Consider the following 27,571-nt stretch of genomic DNA (forward strand, 5'->3'; position numbering starts at 1 on the left):
TATTCCGCTCGAAGTGGCAGATTCTCTATATCCAACGTCATTCACTTTACATCGTGAAAAAATATCGCGAATATGGGAAACGTCGCGGGATAAAGGCCGATCCTCTAACCATTCTAGCCTCAAAACAAAGATTGAAAAGCGATACAGCCAGCCAGCCAGTTATATTTTGACGTTTTCCAATCTCTGTAATTCTTTACGATACGAGATTTATTGGGAAAAAAAAGTAGGAAAACAGATGGAAAACGGTACGATCTTTGTTTCGTTGAGAATGAGTAGTCAGAACGATGATCGTTAAAAATTATGCAACTAGAAATTGTCAGCATCCTTGTAATCTTTCTAACTGAATAAAAATTTAACAATGTTTCTTTCTATTTTTCTATAAATATTGGCAAAGATCGAATTGCATTAAGATATATATATTTTTTCCATATAAAACAACTATATAAACAAATATCCTATATTTTTCTTCTTATATATCAAATTTTGAGAGTCTATGCCCATCAGTTTTATTGGCTGACCGATTATAACTCGTATAATCTTGAATATTATTTTTCACGTAAAATTCATTTCGTTTCTTCGATTTGTTTAATATTGCAACAATTTTTCGAATATTCTATAAATATTTCTTTTCTCGGTAATTTAAGAAAAATTTTTATTTACTATACACTTAATAATTGAGAATCAAGTTTTTATATAAATTTTTTTTCAATGTATCTTTTTTTAATATCCTCGAATAAATCGAGGAAAAACATTTAAGTTTCTAAGTTTACGAAACGTATTTCTGAGGAAGTTAACGCAATACGATGCCAAAGGTAAAGTTTCATGAAAATTATCGTTCGATGTATCGAGTGTTAGAGATTTTTCAGCAACTGAAAATGTTAAGGAACTTGATAGAAACGGGATAAGTAATGATTATAATTATAAGTGATTTTCAAATAATTATTATATATTCTTTTGGTTTATTTGATTTCGTTCAGTGTATTATCATTTGATTAATTCGATTTCTCAGGGAAAGTTATGAAAAAAGTTGTGAAATAAAATTGTTATGAAATTAATAATAAATGAATAAATAATATTTTTGAAAATTAAATTTCTATAATTAATCGCTTTAATAATTTTGTAATCATTGTTACGTCTCGAATCAACATCATTTCTCTTGAAATATAATTGTTTTCCATATATATTTCAATTTGCTCCATTCTTGGCAACTGTTTGGATCACACATATCCACAGACCGACAGTTTTATCCACGTAAAACGATAACAGGCTTGTAAACAGGTCGAGCTTCTTTATCAACATCTATAAATCAAAACTGTCAAGCACGTCTCGATAAAACGACTTATAAGTCAAAGTGTCTAGATCTGTCGGATAATCGTTTCGAGATTTCTCCAAGATTGATATAACTATACATATCATGTCGCACAATCATGATTGGAACAATTTCTCCGATCAAAGAAATCTCAAGAAGAATCTTCGATAAAGTGGCCTTGAAACGAAGACCAAAAAACATATTTATTCTTATTTCAAATATCGAATCGAAGAATTAAATTAAATTTGATTCATTATCGAATCAAGTAAATTTCCTAAACATTTATTTTAAATTACGTACACTATCAAATAAGTACTCTGTACGACTTATGCATGATGTAACATCAGAAACCTTCTACTCTACTATTTTATTCATATCGCTTTACGCAGTTCTGGTCTTAAACATCCCTGTGCATTATTCACACGCTGCAAGTGTCTGCGGTCATTTAACGAGCAACTCGATCCGAACAAACGTTTCGTCAACTTGATCTAACTATTCCGTGAAGCTTGTAATTGATAAACGAACCGGTCGTGCGAATATTTGCGGCATTTCTCGATTGACATTCGAGAAAATATGATTCGTAGCGTTTCAAGCACGTAGATATATCCTTTCCACTCACATTTTTTTCCATTTATTACGTATTAAGGAAGATGTTTAATTAATTTATCGTATCATCGAATTTCATCGAATCAGAATTTTAGAAGAAAAAGAAAGAGATAGAGATAGAGATTGACTAATAATTTAGAGAGTCGTATTTTCAAAAAGAAAGGATTCATAAATTTCATAAATAACATTAGCTGCTTGATCTGAATATAATTCAGGTAAAAAAATGAGTAAAGATATGATTAACAAATGATTTTATACTTTCACGAGATAACTGCTTACTTGATTATGATCTATAGTTCTAATAGTAGTGATTCTTACTTCGCATCCTGCTTTTTTAGGATTCTAATCTTAAAAATAGTTTTCCATCTTCGAGATTCTTATATCGCATTTACTTTCTACAGGAAAGAATTCAATGCAAATTTTAAACAAGATGAAGAAATACAGAAACGTCAAAACGATTCATCCTCCGAATAAAATTATATTCACCGAGAAACCTTAAAAGAAAAACCTTACTCGAGCAAAAATTACTCGATTAAATGCTCGATTCTTACGCGCATAATCTTACGTGTATCCGCGATCTTTCTAAGCCTAAGTTCGCAGAGAGAAGGTTTTGAATTATTTTCCTCGAGGGGGCGGTTCGAATCGATCGGTGCGTTCGAAAAGCATCGCATCCCTCCCCCGTTACGAATTAATTTATCGTCAGATCGGATGAAACGATTTCGGCACGTAATTTACCCTCCTGCAAAGACCACGAATTTATCGAATTCTGGGCCCTCGAATTTTTCCACCCCCTTTCTCTCCAATTGCTCTCGTGGTTAATTTACCCATTGCCCTCGTATTCTTTCGTTGTTTGCTCTTCGAATGGTGTTACTCCATCTTGTTGTTTCGTTAAGTGAGAACGGAGGGGGGCTGTGCGAGGCAAATAATGGATTTAAGGGTTGATTGCAATTTTAAATTGGGATCGTTCGATCAAGTTTGTGGTTTTTCTTTTTTGTGAATGGTTTTCACGGGAATGGAATTTTAAGATCAGTGGATTAAACGTTGGTAAAGTTCTTTTTTCGTTGTTGCTTGTTTTTGTACTTACTCAAGTTTGCGAACGAAAATTTTCCCAGTGAAAATTGGGACAGTTGATGATTATATTCATAAGATTGTGATTTTTATTCGCTTGTTTGTTTTTTCTTTCAAAATGAATAGTTAATTTGATTGAATAATCGATTAAAAGTAAGGTATAATGTTTTAAAACGATTAAATATTGTTTCTCTTGTATTTTTTTCCTCATTCAATAAATTTCCACGAAGCTTTTATTAACTTTAAAATATCCATAAGGATATTTTTTTTAATAATAGATTTTCCTTTTTGATTTGAAAAACATTGAAAGAAATTCTTTATTTCGATTCCTTTTGTTTAATCAATTTTAATCAATGAAATATATAATTTTATAAATTTCACTTTTTACTTGTATTTAAGTTTCTTATTTCTTTATTTTTATACGATTGATTCCGATTGATTCCAATTCAACGTGAATCTGTACAATCCATAAAACGTGTGAAATAATTGGAAAAATCCAAGAGAAATACGAAGGCAATCGAACGGATTCGAGGAAACGTCGAATCGTTTGAATGAAAAGTTTCTAAAAGCGATTTTCAACCTCCATATATCGTGACTACCGAATACACCGGTTTTCGATGGAAGCTTATGTTATTTCCAAATATCCTCTGTATCCCACGAAAATTGATAAATTCTTATCAGTAATTATTGTTCTTAATCTTAATTGAATTTTTGCATCGATGAAGAATAAGTTCAGATCGATGAAGAATAAGTTTCAGAATCGATACGAAAATTTCTAAATTTACGTAACACAATTTCCTCTTTCTCCATAGGAATTTAGAAATGGGAAAAAAGGATGAAAATGGAGAAAAATTATTATAGAAAAATTGATTTCTGAAGATTAAGCTGCTTTCTCGTTTCTTTTCCATAAAGGAAAATAAAAGGAATTATGCATCGTATGCAAAATGAAGCGAAAGATCTCAAAAGAGAGCATTATTGACAGTGACTGCTCACAGAGTTCGATAACTAACAAATTCATATTTCCTTCCTTTATTCTTTATTCTTTTTTTCTCTCAACATTATAACGCTAACACATGGCTGGCCACGCTGCACAATGCAAAAGGGTTAATTTGCTAGAAAATAATGGTTCATCGATTTTATCGTCTCGTTTCAAAATTAACGAATAACACATAGCGCGCAGCAATCCTAATCCCAACAAAATTTCTCAAAGTTAATTATTTTCAAGCTTGTGAAGGTATGATATTTAATAACCGATACGAATCTGGATGGCAACTTTTGTCCGCCATTAGACGTTATGAATAGTGCAGCGGAATGTTGAAATACACGAAACGGAAACTTTGATGTCGAAGGAGGAAAGTTATTCGTAAGGAACAGATGTTCCTTGATGAGACGTTCTCGCGCAAGTTTCATGGCAAATTCAACGAATATTCTTAATTACACGGATCGTGGAAGTTTAAAGATGGCCGCCTGCGACCGAGCCGGCCATCCCTCATAATTTGCCGAGCATTCTAATTCTCAGGTAGGGGGACAATGCTCGTGTTCGTGGCATTAATTTTACAAGGGAACTTTCGTAATTTGACGCAACGACCATAGTATCTCATCGCGTTGCTAACATCCTCGAAACTTAATATCATAGTTTCGATATAAATAATTCGTAAATCGTCTTTGTATTTCCCTCTTAGTAATTACGTGATGTTATATATTTCGACAATAAGACGAATTCATTGCCCTTGTTTTAGTTCCTCCTTAATTTTTCATTCCTCCCATCGTGTTTATAAATTATTATTAATTCTTAATACTTTGTCCTTACTTAATACATTTTTATAAATATGTGACATCTTTTGGCATATCGGCTCAATCTTTTTTTTAATATTATCCAATTTTCGTCGTTCGATTGGAAACGAATGTCAACCATCGATCGGTATAATGCTTGTTTTCCACTGTGTCGACGTGTAATCGGGTGGCATTAAAAATACACGATAAAAAAAAGAAAAAAATTAAAATGAATAAAGTGGCGTACCGATATTACCGATCGATGATCGATCAATATTCGTTTTCAATCGGATTTCAACGAAAATTGGACAACGTGGAAAGGCTCTAAATAACGCTAAGATGGCCTCACCGATAAGTTTCTCTCTTTCTTTTTCTTCCCTTTTTCTCGTTTCACCATCATATAATTATGCTATACGTGTTCCAATCTTAAATACGAATAAGGTAATTATATAGCATCTCATCAGATTGCAATGACCATGAAATACATTGGATAATGTTTTAAACAACTTTTTCCCATGCATGCAAAGGGTTAATTACTTGTGGAACGCTCGAAGGATTCTAGAAGCCAAAGCAAATATCGAAGTTGATGTATAATACAGAAATGTCGTTTGAGACTTACTTACTTAAAATATAAGCAATTGATGGAGTTAGAGTGAATCGTAAGAAAGATGGAGCTATCTCGTTCTATCTCATTCTCGTTTCATCTAGTGAAAATTTGAATTGCTTATTAAATAAATAAGCCTTGACTAACATTTTTGTGTTTATTTTTATTTCTGCAATCGATCCTTTAAAAATGTCCTACGAATATTAATAATAATGTTAATAGTATATTTAACAGATACATATTATTTTGTAAGAAATAAAATTTGACACGAGTTAAATTTGGATTATGCTGGATTTTAAAAAAGAGATATTCTATGAGAAAATTTATAGAGAAAAATTGTTTAAGAGAATACTGTTCGTGACAACGTATTGAAATTATTAATTTCTATATAATTGTCATGAAATAAAAAATTCAATTTCAACAAATTCACCTGAAACAACGAATAATTTATTACCTTCTATAAAAAATGGATCGGTATATTAATAATAAGTAAATAGTAGTAGAAAAATGAAAAAAAAGAAAAAATAAAGAAATACTGACTTTGTGTCTGCCGATTACTACTGCTTGGCTGAACAATACATCCCAGAGTAACGTTTGTTTAAAGAGAGATATTACTCGATACACCCTTCAAGAAGATGCGTCCTTTTGTGTCATGGAAATAAAAAAAGTGTGTTAGGAAATATAGTCACAGATTGAAGCAATGGACATGAGAATAAAATTTTCTGTAAACACATAATCAATAATTGTTATATTTGTGCTTTAAATGAGTATGATATTCCAAAATTATATATCTTCGTTAAAGCATATTCTTTTTAGTACAAAAAGCATAGTGAGTCATATGTACATGCGGCAATATTTTTATCAAAACAATCAATTTAAAAAGATGAAATCATTTCGATTTTATCTTTTATAAAAATAATAACAATAGTGACAAATTTAGATTCTTTAGAATATAGTTTAGTACTTTACAATTTTGATAATTTTCAGATGTATTGGTAATTTTATAATGAATATATTCTCTTTAAATTGTTACATTGCTCTTTGGTTTATTAACTTAGACCATGCTTTTTAGAGAATTTCAAAGAAAAGTTATTTGGATAGTTAATAAGAATTGGTCTAATTATTGCAAAGAAATGGAGCAATTAATTACGTCAATTTAAATTCACAGTAAAGAGAATAACGTGGTGAATCGGACAAAGATAAAAGAGAAACACTTTTTCCTTCTTTTGAGCATGATTAATGTTTTTAATTCTCGTATAAAAAGTGGTTGTGTCAGTTTTCAGAATAAACGAGCTCGAATATATATTACTCGAATACCAAATAAATGTTCTTCAAATACATTAAACTACAGAGACACGTTTTTGGCAATAATCGAAATTTCCAAATGTCACGCGATTTCCGCGCGAATTTCGATTTCTGTCACGAGAAAACGTTCGAATCGATGTCCGCGAGTCTCGACATGAATTTCCAATTTTTATTTTTGAATTTCAAATTGCCTTTTCTGATTCATTATTATTGTAAAAAATTTATTGTTATTTTATTTCATTTGTGAAAAATAAAAAATATACAGATATAAAAGCAAACAAAACTAAATGCGTGTTAAGATTGTTTTATAAAAATAAGATCCAATCGAGTAAAATAATGTATTTAATAACAGTTTTAATACTTTATTTAAGTAATTTTATTTTATTTTTTTTTTTTGAATATATCCTGGTTATTTGAAATCAATATTGCAGGAAATTCAAAATTTGAATCTTGCGCTGTGTATTTCAACTATACTTTGATATTTTCGCTTATTGACCTCACAAATTTTTATGATACTTTTTATCCTCGTGTCTAAATTCTGAATTTATTTTCCTCTTCATTTTTATATATAACTCTTGACCTAAATTCAATATTGAAGGAAATTTAAATTCACAAATTTCACGTAGATGTAAATTTTATCCTACTTGTAAGTTTTGTGACTAATATTGAGATATTAGATATTTATTTCAATTTTTTTATTCATCTATTTCTATCTATAAACATTAATATATTAATTGAAAAAATATGAAATTACAAATTATATATATTTAAATTTTCAAATAATTTAAACTATCTATTAAATTTTTAATTTTTAAATAATTATTTCAAATATCGAATATTGTGAAATATGTAAAATATTATTAAATGATTGATTCGATCAGATTATTGTAGAAACTTGGATGATGTGTAACATTTACGCCTGATATTTAATATTTATCGTATTTATTTATTATACATTGACATAAATTTCAAACAAATACATTTAAATATAAAAATTTTATGTTTAAATTTTATATATCATTTATTAAATTTGATTCCTGATTTTTACATATATTTTATAATTATTCAAATTTTGATTTTATTTATTTATTATTACTTCTTTTTATATTTCCATTTTAATATTTATTTTCTCACTTTTATTATTATTACATCTATAAATAAATTATGTAAAATAAATTAGAAAATATTAAATGCAAAATATTAAATTTATTTTTATTTTGAATCTCTTACTAAATTCAGACTCCTAATCCAGGTTTATGCGAATTTTTAAATCGTCCAAGAAAAACGCCTGTAATGATTCATAGTAGCGTAATATTGTAAATGTGAAGTACATGTAAAATGTGAGAGAAATAATGTCTCTCTTTCTACGATGTTTTCCGAGAAGCGATATAAATGAAAAAATTCATAAGCAAAATTAATAAATATTATTTGCGATAATATGAAAGTGAGGTATATCAGAGAAAAAAATCAATAAGTTTGATGGTAACTAGAAATAAATTGAAAAAGAAGAAATGAAAAGATAAAATGAAAATTGATTTATCGATTTATGAATGTACATATTTATTAATTTTGTATATATTTATATTAAATTATATTTCAGATTTTCAATCATTTTTATTTTCTTCTGATATTTAATTCTCTAATTAATTCTCCTTCACAATTTCAATAAAATTTTACTACTGTAATGACAAAAAAAAAAGTTAACAATTTTATTTTTTTCCTTTCAGATTCAAGAGATTTTGTACGAATTTGGAAGAGAAATCGTTATGGTGAGTAAACAATTGAATTTCATAAATTTTACAATTTAAATGAATAGTTTTAAATACCATGAATTAATTAATTAAAGATATGTAGTACAGGATTGAAATGTACTTTTCAAAGTGAAATCACAAATGTTAATTATTAAAGATAAAAAGATAAAGAAATATCTTGAATAATTAACATTAATCCTCTATTTCATTTAATTATCCCGTTAGGAAATATTTTATCCACATCCTTATTTTCTCAATCACAAATCGATAAACAATTTTTAAATAACATGTAATTTATATTAAAAATATTGTCGATCCAATTTAAATTTTTATTCTATTGTTTAATTAACGTTACCGCGTAATACGAAATTAAATATTTTTCAGTACCAATAAATTATAAAATTACCAATTATAAAATATAAACAAATAAATATCGAATTTATTTTTTGCTCTCTAAAAAAACAACTACTTTTCCCTTTTATTTCAACTATTATAATATTATTTGTAATATTAAATTGCATTCGTTTGCATATGCTGATGATACTATAAAAGAAACGTAATATATATATAACTCGACATTCTATGCTTTTCACGTGGAATATATCGATTTAAAGATTTTATTTTGAAAGATGGAAAATATCAAGGTATACTATACTCGACAAATATAACGAGATCCTTAATGAAATCGTTTCGTGAAATCGATCGCCTTACCGATGTTATTTTTGTCAAAAGCCCGCACGAGGATTTGTTGCGTGTATTCGCGAAACAAAATACATGTGCGAATCTTCTTTGGCATTTTTTTGGACGATGGCCAGGAAAACCAGCGTGCCATTCCATCCGACACAGAGTCTGCTACTTGTCAATGTTCTCGTTAACCCATTGAGATTATGGATCAGAATATCATCGAGCGATGGATCACGAATCGAAGGTCATTGTCTGATGCGTTCGAAATTACCGAATCGTTGATATAATTTATTCGTTTAATAAAGATCGTACAAATATTTCCTGCCATCGAGTCTCTTTTGCAGATCTTATCTTATCTGAAATTATTGTGTTTAATTTTTAGAATTTTAAATTGTAATTTTTATTTATTTTTTTTTTATACATACATACATATATATATATATTATATTCTTCTGCATTTCGTTTATATTATTCTATTTGTCAATTTTGATTAAAATTCTTGATATAAGGTGAAATTAGATAAAATAAGGTGTACTTTTTTCATATTCTTATATTGCAACTCATAATTCGAGATTTATCAATTAATATTATTATTCCTCGTGCATCATTATCACTGTAATTTATTTTCCTTTTCGATAAAAGAGGGAAAAAAATTAAATTATTGTATCGACTATGCGCGAAAAAGAAATCCGATAATACGGTAGTTACAATTTCGAGTGAATAAGCATTTAGTTGAAAGATTTACAATTCAATGGCGTTTAAAACAATGATATGTAATCTCGCGTCAATTTGAAGGATTTATGAATCGAGGTGTGCAAACTAGAGAAAATAAAAATGAGAACAATTATTTGTGCGTATATACATTCTTTTCCTTTTTTTTCTATTCCTTCCTATTTCATGCTCAAAAATTTGGCCAAAAATTTATCGTCGAAATGTTCAAAAAAAAGATAGGAAAATCAAAACATTCAGCTTTTTTTCGTAAAACCGAATCATCGAAATAAAAGAAATTTAATAAATTTTCAATTCAAATTGAAGCAAGTCAAAAAAGTAAGATGAAATTACGTTATTAATTTTCCTCAACAATTTTCCCAGAATAGACAAATTATGATGATCGCGAATCTGCAGTCAAACGATCGATATTCGAAATGCGTTATCCCGATCGATCCGAGTCGAACACAGTATTTCGCCAAATACTATGCACACTATGCTTGCTCTATTGAATAAATCTAACAAACTAGTAGCAAAAAAAAAAAAAAAAAAAAAAAAAAAAAAATCTTCGTTACATTGTAACTACGAAATATTAAACACAGTTCTCAGCGTGCCATTTGTTCGAATAAAATAGAAGAAAATCAGCTCGTCGCCCTATATCCAAGCTTCAAAATACAAAATTCACATTGAAATAGATCTCTCTACATCGCTGTTCGAGAATAAGGATCAGGTCTCCTCTAACCCTGCGTTAGACTCGATGCGAAATTCGTCTTGTATCTCGATCAAACTTTTCCCGGTGTTGTCTTTGACCACGATGGCGCAGAATAAAGCGATCAGCCAGCATATGGCCGCGGAGAGCCACATAACTTTAGTGCTGCCCAGGGAAATGATCATCTCGTCGAAAGTCAGGGTGCCCATCATCGAGATCAGCCATCCGAACGCGACCGCCATCGAGACGACCGAGGTCTTCAGCTCTTCCGGAAGCGTGTCCCCTAACAAAGACCAGGAAATTGGCCCGAGACCTAGGTTGAACGCGGCGAAGATCAGAGTGATCCAAGTGGGCGACATCCAGAAGTAGATGTCGTCGTATTCGGGGTCGCTGTCGCGTAAACTGAAGAACCAACCTGGAACAGATGGAACGGAACATGAAGGAAAATTCTATGTATATAATTGTTGTGTTATTATTCTTTTTTAGAGGAATGTTATTGGATCGTTGTTTGATGGATGGTATCGGGTTCGAGATGGTGAAGCGCGTTTCTTTTTTCGAACAAATTGATCTTGAGTCATCGTTTGTTTGATTATGCCGATGATGTCGGTCGATGTGCTGAAATTTGGAATAATATGAATATATCTGATTTGGAGTTTGAACGGTATTGAATGATTGATCGATCGAATCGATAAAAATTGATTGGTTTTTGAAAATGTTTGATAAAATTCTCTTCAAGGAAAATTTTACGTTGAAATTATACAATATCTATAATTGGATCGTGGATATTTATGCTTTTATGTAAAATGCTTCTGAAAGAAAATGGAGAAAAATATTCAAAGTATAGGGCGTATTTATAACGAGAAATAAAGAAAGTTCTCTATTTAAATTTTTTTCAATTTTGCATAAAAATCCGCAATTCGATCATAAATATTATTTGCGTTACGAATTCATTCAGAAATATAATTATTTACGTATGTAACGCGTAATAAAAGTAATAAATATTATAAAATAGATATTAAAATAGCAAGAAAGCGATTGTTATTCAATGTCAAGCATGAGATATAGTTTTTAAATTGCCAACGAATGATCGAACCAATTGATACACGATCTATTTTGATTTCTTAATACTATATGCGCGTGTTCCGGAAGTATTGCAGAAGAGGTCGTATTTTAAGCTGGATTAAAGCCAGCATCGCAGATATGCTCATCGAACAAATCATTTTTCTCTATCAGTTAACAAATACAACAAAATATTATACGATATTTACACAATTTACATTTATAACACATATAGATATGCAATCCGTGTAAATTGTAAAAATACGTGATATATCGAAATATGAATTACAAAATTTTTATACTTACTGTTAATTTTAATTAATTCCGAAAGTATAATAATTATACGTAGAAACAAATTAATAGCAATATGTAAAATCACGTTTTAAAAACTGCAAAAAATGATTATAAATTCAAAATTACACTTGTATTTCTCTCAATTGCAATCGAGAAACTGGTGAAACGAAATATTTCGTTCGATAATGATTTTTTTTTTTTTTTAAATTTGAACGATCAAAAATTATCCCGCTGGAAAACTATGAAATACATTATTTCGAATTAAAAATTAATACTATACGATGATAAAATAAGAACGCAAGGAATGCTTGGTCCGAGAAATTTGCCGTTGCAACATTTATTTGATAATAAAATGGTTTACCTAGCAATATGAGGAACAATCCCATGAAAAGGGAAGAGACGGTGAGGAGAATTCGACGTCCAAGTACGTCGACCAGGAACGCGGCCAAGAGACATACTAATATTTGAACGGCGCCGACGACCAGCGTCTGTTCGCTTCCGGTCAGTTCACCGGAACCAGTGGTTTCGAAGAGCATCAGGGCGTAGAAAATCATCATGTTGACGCCGCACAAATGTTGGCCCAAGATTATTCCGAAACACGTCGCCATTGACCGCAGTATTCGACGATTTTTTAACAATCGTAGGCTGAACTGATGTCGAAACAATTTAATTATCATAATTCTCATCCAAATCTAAATTTTTACACTAAATAACTATCAATATCGTTTTACGTTTTTCTTAAAACGTGCCTTATTCATAATTTTGAAAATTAAGAAAAAAATATTTCTGGCAAATTTCTATTAATTTTTAATAATTTATAAATTTAATAATTTATTCTTAATAATCGATACGTATATAATCGAAAAGTATATGCATATTTTTATTATTAACCCTTTAACTTCAGAGTGCTCAGAAATATACACACACAATTAAAATACATGAAATAATACACATGTAATGAACGTCCGAATAAGTGTTGTTGTAGTCAAAAGGTTAACAGTTTCTTTTCTTAACAACGAGACTATTCCATAGAAGGAGAAAATCGTACCTTTTTCGAATGAGCGAGAACGAGACGCTTCGTTTCGTTGATTTCGTGCTGGACATCGTAAGTGTCGCCGCGATACCATCTCAAGGATTTTTCTGCACCGATCTCGTCGTTCCTCGTCAAATAGTAGAGCGGACTCTCGGGTAATAATTTTGTCGGGGCGATCGAGAGACACGCGAGGCCACAAATTGCGCTGTACCTTTAAGAGAGAGAATTGATCAGTTTTTCGAAGAAGCTCGTATCGTATATATATATATATACATCTATGATTTAATAAAACGTATCCCACGTGATCGAGGGATAAACAATCTGTGTAAACGAGTATAATTTCAGATTCGATAAATCAATTAGCCAATAATATTCAACGTTAAATTCGTTGTTTGTTAAATTAATTAAATGCTAATATTTATTAATAAATACGTTGTTCCTATATATCGTATCGATCGATATTGGTTAAGAAAGCGCGCCATGAATAATGCATGCAACAAAATAATTTCAATAATTATTTCTATGTACATTTTCGTTGCAAAATTTCCGGTTGTTTGTCAATAACGAACAAACTATTGAAATATATTCGAATCTACTATTTACTTAAATGTTAAATTTATATCAAATTAAAGGATAACAATCGATTGGCATATCGTAACTAGATTTTATAAAATATCAAAAAAAAAAAATATTATTATGCCATTCGTAATATTCTTGATAAGAAGATTTAGAATAATAAGTTTAATTTGTATTGATTAAAGATTAATTGAAAGATAAATTTTGTTTATGGGCAAATAGATTCCAGAGCTCGATGGAGAATTAATTATAAAAGTTAAACTTTCTTTATCATAGATAAATTGATTATAAAAGTTTCAATGATATAAAAATTCACAATATGCAAAAGAATACAAATTATTCAAAGTATCCTTTATATACTTAATAAATAAGCCTCAACCATTTTTCTACACCAACTTTTATATTTATCTGGGCTTTAAAATCGATCCTTTAAAAGTATCTCACGAATATATTAATTCCCCCCGTGGTAAACAAGTATGAATAAATAATAAGTTTCAATTTATTCCTCTATTTTTGTTAGTCTGTTCCAAACATACAGGATCTATTCCCTTGACGTGGCAAAACTTTTGTTTCGAACGATTTTTGCCTCGAGAGATATTTAAAAATGGGACATTTTGTACACGTGTTCTTCATTCCATTTTAGTTATACAATTTACGTATCATTTTTTCTTAGCTGTACATAACGAAACAATAATTTACACAAACAGCAGCAATTTAGAAATAAGATATTCGTGTATATACCTCCATACAGATTTTTGTTCGTCGATTGCATGAGCCACGTAGAAAGCGTACATCACGCCACAGTTGACTAGCAGTTGAAAAAAGGCGAGCAAACGTCCACGGATTTCTTTGCTCGCTATCTCAGCCACGTAAATTGGCGTCAAAACGCAAGATACACCGCCACAGATGCCGCAGATCAATCTTCCAATCAGGAATAACAATACCTAGAAAGAAAAAATAGAATAAATAAATAAAATCATTGATATAAAATTATCATCTCGTTTTCGAAATTCAAAATTTGAGATGAAGTTCAAACAATTCTCGAGTATCCTTATTATTTGAGCATTATTTGAATCCTACGAAAAACTGTTTTTTTTTTTTTTTTATTTTCAAGAGAGAATCGTGACGATGAATGGATTAAATATCACGAATATATTGGGTTGTCTGAAAAGCTATCCTCCAAGACCGATATAACGATAGTTATAGAGCCGATACGATTATGGTTATAGGATCGACACGATAACGGTTATGAACCGTATTCGTGGCCACGATTCAATATGGAATGGTTCGTTATTGGTGGTGTAAAATTTCTCTTGAAGGAATATTATATCGAATATTTTGAAAATATTTTCAAAAAGAGAGGTTTGTTGCGTCCGAGAAGGTCTGAAATTATCCTGTGGTCCTGTGTTATCTTGCTTCGTTTGTATTTTGTTGTATTTATGAATTATTCTGGTAACAAAGATAAAATGTATTAATGAACGTTTATTATCGTAGAAATATTATCTTAAATCTTTAAAATAATGGTTAAAAATCTTTTTTACCATGCTTCGTATGAAAATCTCTCTTTAAAAAATTATCGTATATTTTCTGGAGTGGATCGCATATTTTCAGCTTTTTTCGAATGTTGAAACGATCTTCTCTTTTAAAATTTCGACATTTTTATAAAACGCTATAACGAGAAATGGTAAAGTACAGCAATATATGGAAGTGAATTCTAGTTAATCCCTTGGATGATGAACACTCTGACTCAAAATCTTCCTATGTATGATGCACCTATATTCTTTAGATTTCACATGCAATATTCATTCCTATTTTGCATATAATAAGAGCCTTGCATTATTTCAGCGTGCTTTTAATAAAATCTCATTTCGTTATATATTTCAAATTATGTTTCTAATTCTTGTATAATTATTCTTTAATCCACCAATAACGAATTATCCTAATTAATTATATAAAAATGATTCAAAATAATTGTTCTCCTATGATATTTCTTGAAAAAAAAAGGAAAAGAATTCAAAAGGCTCTCCTCGAAAGGCTCACTGTCAAAACTTCAATTCGATATATTATTTCCAAATGTTAGGAAAAAATAATATCTTACATTTATTCTTAAACTTCAAGAGGAGTTTGAATATAATTCTCACCTTCTGACGACGATTGCTGATCATCAAGGTCCACGTAAGGATGAGAACAGGCATCGTCCAGAACAAGATGTTCGTTCTGGATATTCGTCCTACAATGAACGGTATCAGGATCGCCCCTATGCAAATGCCACCGTTTAAAATGCCCCCGATCAGCCCGATTTCAGTCGCAGTGGCATCGACGTAATTCCTCAGCACTATGCTGGCCTTGGAATTCCAACCTAGCGAGATGCCGAGCGCAAAACCGCCGAGGGATGCTAAAATTTCATCAACAAACATGTTTGTCAATCTTCCTTTTCCCCCTTCTCTCTTTCCTCTCCTCTCTCGTTCTCTCTAAACTCTTTCTTTGCCTCTCTTCCTCTTGCCTCTCGTGCCCATTCGTGCTAATTGTTGCTTAATTCAAACTGTGTTAAAATTTTATAATAAAGGGAATTTTATAATTAAGACGAAAGTCCGTTTCTTTTTCGCCATTTTTATTTCTTTGGTCTTTTCGTTTTTTTTTTTTTTTTTTTTTTTCTTTCTTTTTTTTCTTTTTCTTTCGATGAGAAGAGAAAAGGGGAAATTGGATGCTGACAAAGAGCACCGTCTGCCCGAGTTTCTTCAACGTGTTTCTCTTTCTGGACACGATTTCCTTTGCTCGAGAAGTGATGTCTAACGAATGTTAGGTAAACGAAGTATGTACGAGTGAAGGAGAAAAAAATTTAATAGACGGAATTTGATAAATTAGTAAGAAATGAAAATAAAGGTTTTTTTAAAGAAAAATTGTTAATCTTCGATTTGTTTTTTTCCTCGCTAATATTCTAATCTACCGTGATTCACAGTTGTCTTCTCATATTATATTCTAAATAAAAGTACAGGATTATAAGAGATACGATAACGAGTAATAGAATAATAAGATAAATCAGAATGTAAATGCAAACCACGTATACTATGGATTTAAATGGCATATTGTGAAAAACCTACCAAGAAACCAAGATGAACCTTAATTCTGCAACATAATTTGATCATTTATTCGTATTCTTATTTCTATAATTTATATGAAAATCATATCAAATGAAATATTACAATTATACGTCAAAATGAAAATATCCGATTCTCCATAAATCCAAAAAAAAAAAAAAAAAAACATTCCAAAGAAATCGAAAAACCAATATTCCCAATCATTCGAAATTTATATATAAAAAGGAAACGAGCAAATATTTAATAATCCAGATAAATTAAAAAAAAAAACGCATAAAAAAAAATCATGGATGATTAATGGACTATAAAATTAATATAAATATAGATTCTAATAATTTTTATCAATTTTCTTACCTTTTTTTTTTTTCTTTAAACGGAAGATGGACAGATTCTTTTTAATTTGGAAAGAGTTATGGTATCGAGAGATTTTTCAATGCATGAAATATGGAAGAAAGGTTAGCTCACCTACGAAGGCTCCGACGTATTGGTTTAATTTTCGGATCTCGGCCACGTTGTCGTTAATCGATGCGGTGGTCATCGTGTTAAACCAAGGATGTAATTTCCCTTTCGAACAATTTCGCAACGTCGACGATTGGAAAACAAGTCGACTCCACGAAATGGGATCGTAGTCGAATCGAGTTCCGATTTTAACGTGGCAATATCGACTTTGGAGTCAATCGTAAAGTCAATCGTGGTTCGCCGTTCGTTTTGCGTAACAAAACATAATCGCTTTATATCGTTTGATCGAAGATTTTATCCGGTTCGTACACTCACGGCTAAAATCTTTTTTCAAAATAATATCGCGATTCGTTTCTCGCGTTTAACGATATCGCTCTCTTTTCTTTCGCTTCATAATTTTTCAAGATAATTTTTCGAGATAATTTTTTTTTTTTTATTTATTAAAAATTACCAGAAGGAAGCGCTCTAGTGATTTCGATCTTCTTCTCATTTCGAGCTTGAAATTTGTCACGAACAATGTTTTAAACTAGTTTTTCCTATACGCGTAATCGTTGTTCACCTTCAGTTTTCCAGATATCGATAAAAATATTTTTACGTGTCGTAGATAATTGTGCAGTTTTAAGGAACTTAGATGATCTTGACGATGACTTTTGATGTGACGACTATTGATGGTCGAAAGTTAAAATTGTATTATATCAAATTATATGTTATTAAAACATTTTAATTTATTCATGTTCTATTTCATGAATATTTCTGATACAATGTAATATATACGTAATTATAATTTCGAAAAATTTATCAATAGTTGTTAATGATATACTTTGTGAGTAAAATAAAAAGAATATCTCTTAGATATTGTAAACTCAACTTAACATTTGTTCAATATTAGTTTGTCTATTATATTGTCAATTATGTTTTATTTTTAAATAAAATTAAATAAAATTTTGGATTTTTAATAAAATTAAAAGATATCCTAAATCGTTAAACCTTTCGTTCTGGATAATTAATTTAATTTAATTTCTGGATAATATTTCTAAATAGTCATTACATGACGAGTTATATTTAATTAATATTCATCGTACGCGATGAAATAGTTCTATTTATTTCTGTTCATCATTAAAATTTATTTTTCGAGACCCGTTTCGGTACTTTTCAATGGATCCGCAATACGTTCCATTTGGAAATAAAACGATTTCAATAATAATTGTAATGATCAATGGAACGACGGATTTATCACATAACACTCGTATTATAAACGTGTACTGCTAAAATTAACCGTATCCACACGTGTACTCGTAAAATTCATTAAAATTTATTTCGAAATTGATCCTGATACCGCGTTATAAGCGCGAGAACTTCATTAAAATTTATGTCAACGTTAAATCCTGTTCCGAACAATTAACAAATACTACACGTTACGCCAGCCTTCGCGCTTTTACAATCCAAATGGAAAATCCATCTCTATCAATCGGATTTTTCAACTTTTAATAAACGTTGGATATTATTCGAATGAGAAACTTGGGCAAATAAAAATTTGTCGTTCGAGCAACGATGAAATATTCCATTTATTTATTTATTTTTTTTTTAATCGTTTTATTACACGAGATATATCCCTTGTTGTCTTTTAATTTGTAAATTTCTATCGGATGAATTCGTATCGCGTTTATTCGATTTGTCATATTTTCCGTGTAATCGTCATAAAGCGTTGGAATAGATACGATTGAATTTCATTTGATTGAATTTCGACGGAATGAAATTTCAGTTAATGCCCGTTCGATTGAATTCTCGTTGATTGAAACTATTTATTACTTGAACAGCAAATTCTCCTATTATTCGAATGAGAAATCATAATCAATTGGGAGAATCAATGGACTGATTGTTATAAACAGTTTGCCATATGAAATTGCTCTAACCAAGTAAATGAAATTCCATTGTACGTGAAAGATAAATAAAGAAATTTTTCAAACGACTAATTGATTTTTCAATTTTCTACGAAATTTTATCCTTCGACAAACTAAAAAAAAAAAAAAAAGAAAGAAAAATTATTTTCCAAATTCCTTAGGAAAATTTCAAGTCCGTTTCCGCAGTGAAAGTAGTTCCGTCGTTAAAGTTTCTAAATAATTTACTCAGGAGTGTGGATTCATTCGTGTTGAAATCATTTGGGTAAAGATTAAAGCGTTGCCGAGTTCCTTCAATTTCTTCGTTCTCCTGGAAGCAGTTCACTCGACAGGAAACAGAAGCTTGGCAATTGTGTTACAGATTATTCCGTGTAGCATTTCCTGTAGCACGGCCTACAAGTTTACAAGCAATTAAGCGAGCCGCACAATGGTAAACGCTAACCCTTGATTATACTCCGTTTATCAATGCTGCGCTCTTAACCAGAAACCATCAAGTTATAGGCGCGCCCTCGATTGATTCATTGGTTGCAAAAGGATAGCCATCGGGATGCCCAATTATGTCGTCAGTCATGATTACCGCGAACCTATCAATTTTGATTGGAACATGTCTGACGAAGATGCCTCTTCTCGGATTAATTTGATATGGAAATTGGTCAAAAAAGGTTAAAAATTCAATTATTATAGTATTTCATAGTAGTAAACTACTTTGTTTTTAATTTTATTGTAATATATTGTAGAGATTTATATTTTTAAATTTTTTATTTTTTATTATTTTTTTAATATTATGTGGAGGAAGGGATGTAATCTTTCAATTTTACACGTACTTTTTGTAAGATGTAAACTCTTTTGTAAATTCTCGTTTAAAATATAACAAAATCTAATTTTAATTATATACATGAATTTAAAATATATCGTAAAAGTGAGTTATTTTGGGAAAGTTATTCTTCTTAAAAATTTTCTTTTTGCAAGTCAAGATGTTTATGTTTATTATGCTCCATTATTATGTTATGCTCCATTTATTGTAAACAAGTTTTTTTTTTATTTAAATAATTAATAGATGAAGCGTGTTACAGCATTTTTTGCTAGATAGCTTCAACTAACTTGGCAGCAAGGGGCCAATATCATCTTTTCTTTTACTACTATATTGACCCATCAATGTCGTCCTCTATGCGTCGTATAAACTGTCCTTTCTTCACACTCCATTGTCCTCCATACACCGTGCAGATTCAATTTGTTCTTTTATTTCATCTTCTCATCGAACTAACGATATCGATAAATATCTAAATGTGAAGTTCAGTGTCAAAAGTAAACTACGTGAGAAATTTCACTTTTATTCCACAGGATAATTAGATACTACACGAACTGCAATATAAATCTCTGATATATATATATAGTGGTTCTAAGTTAAAAAAAAAAAAAAAAAAAGTTTCATAGAGTAAGAATCTTTTGATATGGAAAGAAAAGTCATCTTTGTTAACTACAAGAATATATGACTCGTAGTATCTCGAAACTTTTTTTTTACTTCCGTAAAATCTAATGTTGTAAAAAGTTTTAATTCTTTTCCTTGATTCGGTTCAATTTACTCAAACTCTAGAGTTTCGAATCTCCCCTCGTGATTTTAATTGCTAATTTCTCTCGAAGAAAGGTTGCGAACTTGGATATCATATCTCGATTGAAATTTACATTTTACAAATGGTGGGTGGAATAAATCATCTACGCGCCGAAGAGATTGACGAGCAGATTGTAGACCTTTCCGCTCTTCCTGCTTGTAAACTGTTCCATTTCATCTTGCTGTCGCTTCGATCCATCAAATAAAGCCGTGTCGACGCAACCAATTTTCGTATCAGTGCCACTTCAAGATTCTCGATGCAAGAAGGCAATTTTATACCGGACGTCGGGCCATCTCTACGTGCACTATACGCCGCTGCCTCGTGAAATCGAGCGACACCTGACGAAAAAAGTACCCTTCATCCTCTAAGATAACTTTTCTAATATACTCTTTCCAAGGAACAACAACAGGATGGACATACAGATTTCAAATCTTTTATGAAGAGCCAATTTCAAAATATATTTCAAAATATTTTTATTTATTAGAAGATGCAAATTTTCACTGAGATATCGTTGAATCGATGTTTAATTTGTAATAAATGTAAATGAAATAAACATGAAATAGGATACAATTTTAAAGTATTTTTATCTATTAACTTATCTGTTTTTATCTATCTATTATTTTTACACAAGACTTTAAATTTTATTCGATGTCATCCAATCGAAGAGGGATATCTAAAAAGAAATAAATTTTGCGATAATTTTTATAGAATAGCTGTATGATGCAAAATTATTCAATTTGCTTAAAAATTGAGGTAAAGAGTTAACGATAACACGTTGGCTGGAGCGATTATCGAACGGCGAGATACACCGATAAAGCGCTTAAACATGTGCATTAACCATAAATTCGGCGAGCAGGAATTTTCGAATGTTCCTGGTGAATGTTAATTTATCGATCTCCTTTCCCTTATCCACTCTACGAGCATCGATTCTCTATTCAACCAAAGAATTTATTATTTTTCTTCTATGTTTCATAACGAAAGTTTCACTCGTGTAATTCAAGATGAAACGAAAATAAAATTTCTTAGACCTAGTTGTTTCATAATTGAAAAGATATTATAAATAATTATGATTATTCTAATTACCTTTATTTGCCTTTTACCTTTAATTGTTTGTTAAATAAATTGTTTTGCAATTTGTAAGATTATCTACTTATTGTTCCATTTCAATTTTTTATTTCATAACTGGAAAACGGATGTTATTTAAGTTGAATATAAGTTTTCTTTATGTATTAATTAAATAATACCTATAATTATAATTAAAATTAATATAATATTATAACAAAAATATAATAAAAAAAAATGAAAATTATTCTTTTCTTACCTTTTCTTAAAAATTAATTTAAAATTAATTTTCCATATATCCATAATCCATATGCCGTTGCATATTTAAGAAAATTCTTCACGATTAAATTATAGTTCACTATTGGCACCAAGGAACAATAAACATAATCGTTAATAATCGAAAATGTTTTAAAAATCATTTGCAATATTATCTGAAGTATATGCTAGAAAGATATCCGAACGAAATGCATTTTTTCAATAACAAGATTAACTCACTCCACCTACGCAAAGCATTCGAGATAACCACGAAGAATGTTCAGCTGAATTTATGAGATAAAATATATATACAAACGAAAGCGATGAAATAGAGTTGTTAGGATTGTAACGCAGAGTAACCGCGTAAACAAGTAATATATATGTTTCGTCGAAAATGAAATAGAAGAACATTAATAAAAAATGGAGTGCTTTATTTTACCCACAACTAGTATTTATTATTATTATTCGAAGAAAAAATTCGAACATTACAAACGAAAAAGATGTATGTTTCACCAAAACTTTATCTCGTCAATTCTCTTATCAACATAATGACAAATGTAAAAATTCGATTTTTCGAAAGGAAATCAAAAAATTGCCAAGAGAAGAAAGAAATAATGCCAAAATTAATCAAAATCTCATTTTTCAATATCCTCTCGTGGAATAACTCCCTCTTGCGTCGAATCCCTCAATTAACATTTCAATACGACATCACTGCCACCTAGTGGCCACGGATGTTCAAAAAATTACGAAACTTTCACGGTGGAAAAATCAAATATTTCCGAGACCGATACATTTAATTTAAAAATTTGTAATAACCTCGTTGCACCAAAATGACGATAATTAATTATTGCAAAGAAGTAAAATTAAAGAATATAAAGAAAAAGAATATAAAAATAAAAATCACAATTAAATAATTATAAATAATTGTTCGCTTCCCTTTGGGAAAAATCTGCGGCGAAATAATAACTGCTGACCAATCGTGTTTATCGTGGACGTTATTTGTCAGCACAACGAATATCATCGATGGAGGATATCTCCGAAGCAAGAGTGTATGTCACGCGATTCGCGGTCGTAACTATGCGTTCGTGAGGGACACCTGTCATCGACATGTGCTCGATTGCAAAACTATTCCCTGAACAAACCGCGAAACAGGCATCCGCTCATTTATTATCGATATTCTCGTTACATTTTCCACGACACGAGGGGCGATTATAAACTCGTTGATTGATCCCAATCCAGATATCGATTCGGCTACTTTCCACATCATTTCCAAGTTTCCATGTTTGTTCGAATTATATTTTTCAGTGATCTGACTGGAGAAAATGTTTGGTTTACTGGGGCACGAATCGATAATGATGGAAGAGAAGAGAAGAGAAGAGAAGAGAAGAGAAAGTTTGAGAGTGAGCAAAGGTGTGCTTTTGTTTATTTTAGATATTGTAGTTGAATTGGAAGATTTTTCTTTTAGATTTCATGTCAAATATCAATTGCATTATATTTTATATTAGGATTTGAGAGATGTAAAAGTGTGGTTTTTAATATAATAATAATAATTTTTATATGAGATTTCCTAAAGTTGTGCACCTAATTTATTTATAATTATTTTCGGATGAAAAGCATAAAGGCTACTATCATATTCTCATCCTCACTTTTATCGCGAATAATTAAACGAAGGATTTAAAAATTATTTTAAAAGATGAGAAGATCATCTAATGGGAAATAATTTAATAAAAAAAATTGAAAAATGGGAATAAATGATGATGAGACAATTATGAAAAAAAAGACTTATGAAATTTCGTTAAAGTTCTCGTAAGAATAATCCGACAGCGACGTGATATTCTCGTTAACCTTTCCGTGGCACGTGACTGATGATCAAAGCAGGTTATTATGCTCGTGTAGATTACACAATCTTAAAAGAATTCTTATCCATACAACGTCCATTAAATCAGCATGTTACTGGAAATTGCAAACGAGTTCTCTCATTTGTTCTCTGACCAAGATATTTTGTCACGCGAATTATTATTCTTATAATTTTTCGCGGTTTCTGGTCAATTATGGAGCAAAGATGGAACTCCTTTTGTATTTTTTCTTTATAGATCGCAATACAACATTTTTCGATGTCTGTTGCTTCTTCATGCATCAACAGCTCTCATTATTTGATCGTTTAACTTTTTATCATTGGCTCGGATAAAAAACGATCTCTATTATTGCCAATTTTCCAAAATTTCTTTGCACGTCCAATAAACTGATCTATTTTTAAAAAAATCACTTCTTTTAATCCAATTTTAGAAAAATTATTCTATTTTAAAGAGCTATATACTTTTTGACAGGGATTGTATATCTCTACACTGAATCAGTCTATCAGTCTATCAAAATTTTATCTATGAGATAAAATGATACATCGTAAATTATGTAATTGAATAATTGTGTTGGCAATATTTTCAATATTGACAATATTAATCGTGCAGGATACAATGTCTCTACGTTTATATTAATCTATAGTCAGTTTTAAAGATGCAAACATGTCTCAAAGGTTGTGGAGAGCCATATTTGTTTCGAAACTTTGGATATAAATTTATTCATGAATCACTTTTTCCCGGAATAGTCCAGTTTCCTCGACGACCTCCATCAATCGATCCCCAGAAACATGAACGTACGACCTTTCCTCTCTTCCAGTTGCATATTTACATTTCGCGTGAAAATTTAAGGGGTTGGTCCACTGTGAAACACGCGATCGTCTAACGCCAAGTCGATTCAACAGCTGTGCTCCAAGATATTTACGTGATCGAGGGAAAATATGTTAGGAGTGGCGGGAAGTGACGTTTGATGGGCTCGAAATTGAACGGAGAAAGAAGTTGCTGTTGCATTGGTTGAGCCCGAATAAAGATCCTTCGATCACCTTTTCCGCCTCCATTCACCACGGATTTCTTCTCGAGTTTTCCAATATTGAAAAATGCAAGTAAAATTATCGGAGATGCAATTTCGCGACATTGGATTAAATTAGAAAGGACGTATACGATGGAATTAGTAGATATAATTTTGCAATCAGATTTTATTCATTTTTTTATATTCATTTATATATAACGAAAAAATTGTGCTGTATGATATCGAAAGAGACGTTTTACCAATAGAAAACATGATTTTGAAGGAGAACGAATTTGAATGTTTTTAATGTTTTAATATATTCACAAAAATATAATTTAACACTAAAAAGATAATGACTTTCTACATCAAAAATTGAAAATTTTTTCGTTATTGCTAGTAATGGATATTTGAATCTGAATTTCGAAATTTCAAGGGATATACGAGAGGTATACTCAATTTCATTTCTCCAATCTCAAAACTTAATCCAAACGAATTTCGTCGTTTCGCGACGCGAATCGCAATACTCGAATTATTGATTTTTTCTTCGTTGAAAGCGGAAGTACACTGGTGCCGTTAGTCTATAAATTGTCATTCTCCGTTCTCACGAACATATGAATATTCACGAGCGGTTTGCAGCATTTTTTTTTTTTTTTTTTTTTTTTTGGCCACAAAACTTTTCTTTCTCGTAACGCAGAAAAATAGAGACATTGTTCGTTACGATTACACGATTGTCTCTATGATTTTAGTAACTCGATTGAAATTGTTTCACGATCCAATCGCGATCATAATTCTCTCGACACGATAATTCTAAAATTGTACACAATTTTTTTTCTTTGTGATTTTATGTATTCCGCAAGTTTGAGTATCAAAAAATGCATACAATACACTGTTACCTAAAATAGTGATCTAAAATAATATATACGAATTATAGTTTCGAATTTAATGAAAATAAGTTATAAAATTATTTTGAGAATGATGCAAATTTATCTGTAAACAGTTGGTAAAATTTATTTGTAAATGTTATTCTGCGAATCGTTTTATTTATAAAAAATATAAATGGATTTAATTAGTGCAAGAAAATACAGTAAATGATATTTTATCAACCGATAAACGAATGTATAAATTTATACATACATAAATACTTTTATCATCTCGAAATATTTAAATATTTGTAGGAAAAAATTGTAGGAATAAATAAATTCAATATTTCAAGTTATTTATATTTGATTAACAATTTATCATAAAATTGAGATGCATAATCTATGAGATAGAGAATGAGTTAATCGAGAACTTGCATTACTAGTTTCGATAATAATTGACATAGTATCGAACAAATGATAGAAATTTATCATTATCAAGTTAATGATAAGAAAAGAGAAATATACTATGAATTATTAACATTAGCAAAACAAGTTGTTTCCTAACGTTCTAATAACAGCTATTAAAAATTCATCAGCCTTGTATCAAATACAATGTTAGAAAAAAAAAATACAAATAAAAGATTTAATTAATGAATTTTTTATATTTATTTACATATCTCAACGTGCAATTATATTAAAATATCGTATACAAAAACTTTGTAGTTTTAAATCAAAAGATTTCTTGTTGTCATTAAATAATCATTAATTATATAATTAAAAATGGATGTCAAACGACATCATAAGCATAAGATTAATCATCTCTTCTCATAGATTTTACTCCTCTTAAGTTTCTTCCAAGTTTTCCTCTCTTTACTTACGTTTAATATTAGAGAATACTATGAAATCAACGTCATTTTAGAAAAATATCAGATAACCTCAAATAAGTAATATTACCAAACATCATCTCTAGCCAGACTTTGTCACTAATTGTTTATTATTGCATTTCTTTCAAAAGTTATTTCCAACAATTATCCTTTGCTTCTATTCGAAAATGCACTTGGTATTTGGCAACTATAGCAACAGTTATATCGACTAACCAGAATAGTGTCCACTTGCATTGTCCCCGATTCGTTTCCATCTCGTATCTGATATCAAATCTAGGTTCTCTTAAGGGTCATACAGAGTCAGCACAAGTTGGACATTCGCCTATATAACATTCAGAGAATTTAATATAATAGGATATAGACAGAAATATAGGACTAATCTTACGATTTTTATAACCTAAAAATTACAAATATTAAAATCATTCCTTCAAATAAAACATTCCAACTAATTTTTCGTAAAATCCTTATTTTTTACAAAACTTTATAATCAACTGTACTATTCATCACTAATTTTCATAATAATACTCATCTCATAAGAGAAATTCTCATTTCTCAAACAAAATAACGTAAATTCATTTTCAGATATACTAATCTAAATATATAATCGTGTTCGAGCAATTGATCGTATTATAATTCGGATAATTAATAATCGATCTTTTATCATATTGTGGAAACGAATAAACCTCCATGGCGAAGCGACAATGGCCATTCCAATGACGTTCCATTTTCTGTCCCACGCTCGATTCTCCAACATCCATATTCGAACCAGATTCCAACAGTCAGGATTGTGTTTCGCATACGCGACACAGCGAGGCCATTTTATTGATCCTCGGCCGAATGCGGCACGTGACGATGCCATTATCAATTGGTCGTGACCGTTTCGATCGGCCGTTTATCGGCGAAGAAGATCGCCCGGCTGCCTTGTTAATTTCGACCCTTGTCAAATGGGAATCGGTTTTACAGGTATGGGCAATTGTATCGCGTTCGGGATTCACGCATCCCCACGTAGGCGAATGTAATTACGCGAAACTTAATTACAATCTACAGATACGCCAGCTATTTGTAGACGTTGACGCGTAATCGAGGATTGTCCCTGATAATTTG

The 27,571-nt window shown here is 30.4% G+C and overlaps 1 protein-coding gene across 1 annotated transcript; it reads right to left on the reverse strand.

Moving 5' to 3' along the window:
* Positions 1-10,467: 10,467 nt before the first annotated feature.
* LOC122717516 (facilitated trehalose transporter Tret1-like) lies at positions 10,468-17,115 on the reverse strand. The gene is made up of 6 exons (XM_043941667.1): positions 17,043-17,115; positions 15,621-15,874; positions 14,221-14,423; positions 12,919-13,114; positions 12,232-12,520; positions 10,468-10,932 (listed from the first exon to the last, which is right to left on the reverse strand). The coding sequence occupies exons 1-6, from the start codon at positions 17,113-17,115 to the stop codon at positions 10,535-10,537; spliced, it is 1,413 nt and encodes a 470-aa protein (XP_043797602.1). The 3' UTR covers positions 10,468-10,534.
* Positions 17,116-27,571: the final 10,456 nt, after the last annotated feature.

The sequence above is a fragment of the Apis laboriosa genome, unplaced genomic scaffold, assembly GCF_014066325.1.
Source record: "Apis laboriosa isolate Shangri-la unplaced genomic scaffold, ASM1406632v1 scaffold5213_cov150, whole genome shotgun sequence".
Lineage (NCBI taxonomy): Eukaryota > Metazoa > Arthropoda > Insecta > Hymenoptera > Apidae > Apis > Apis laboriosa.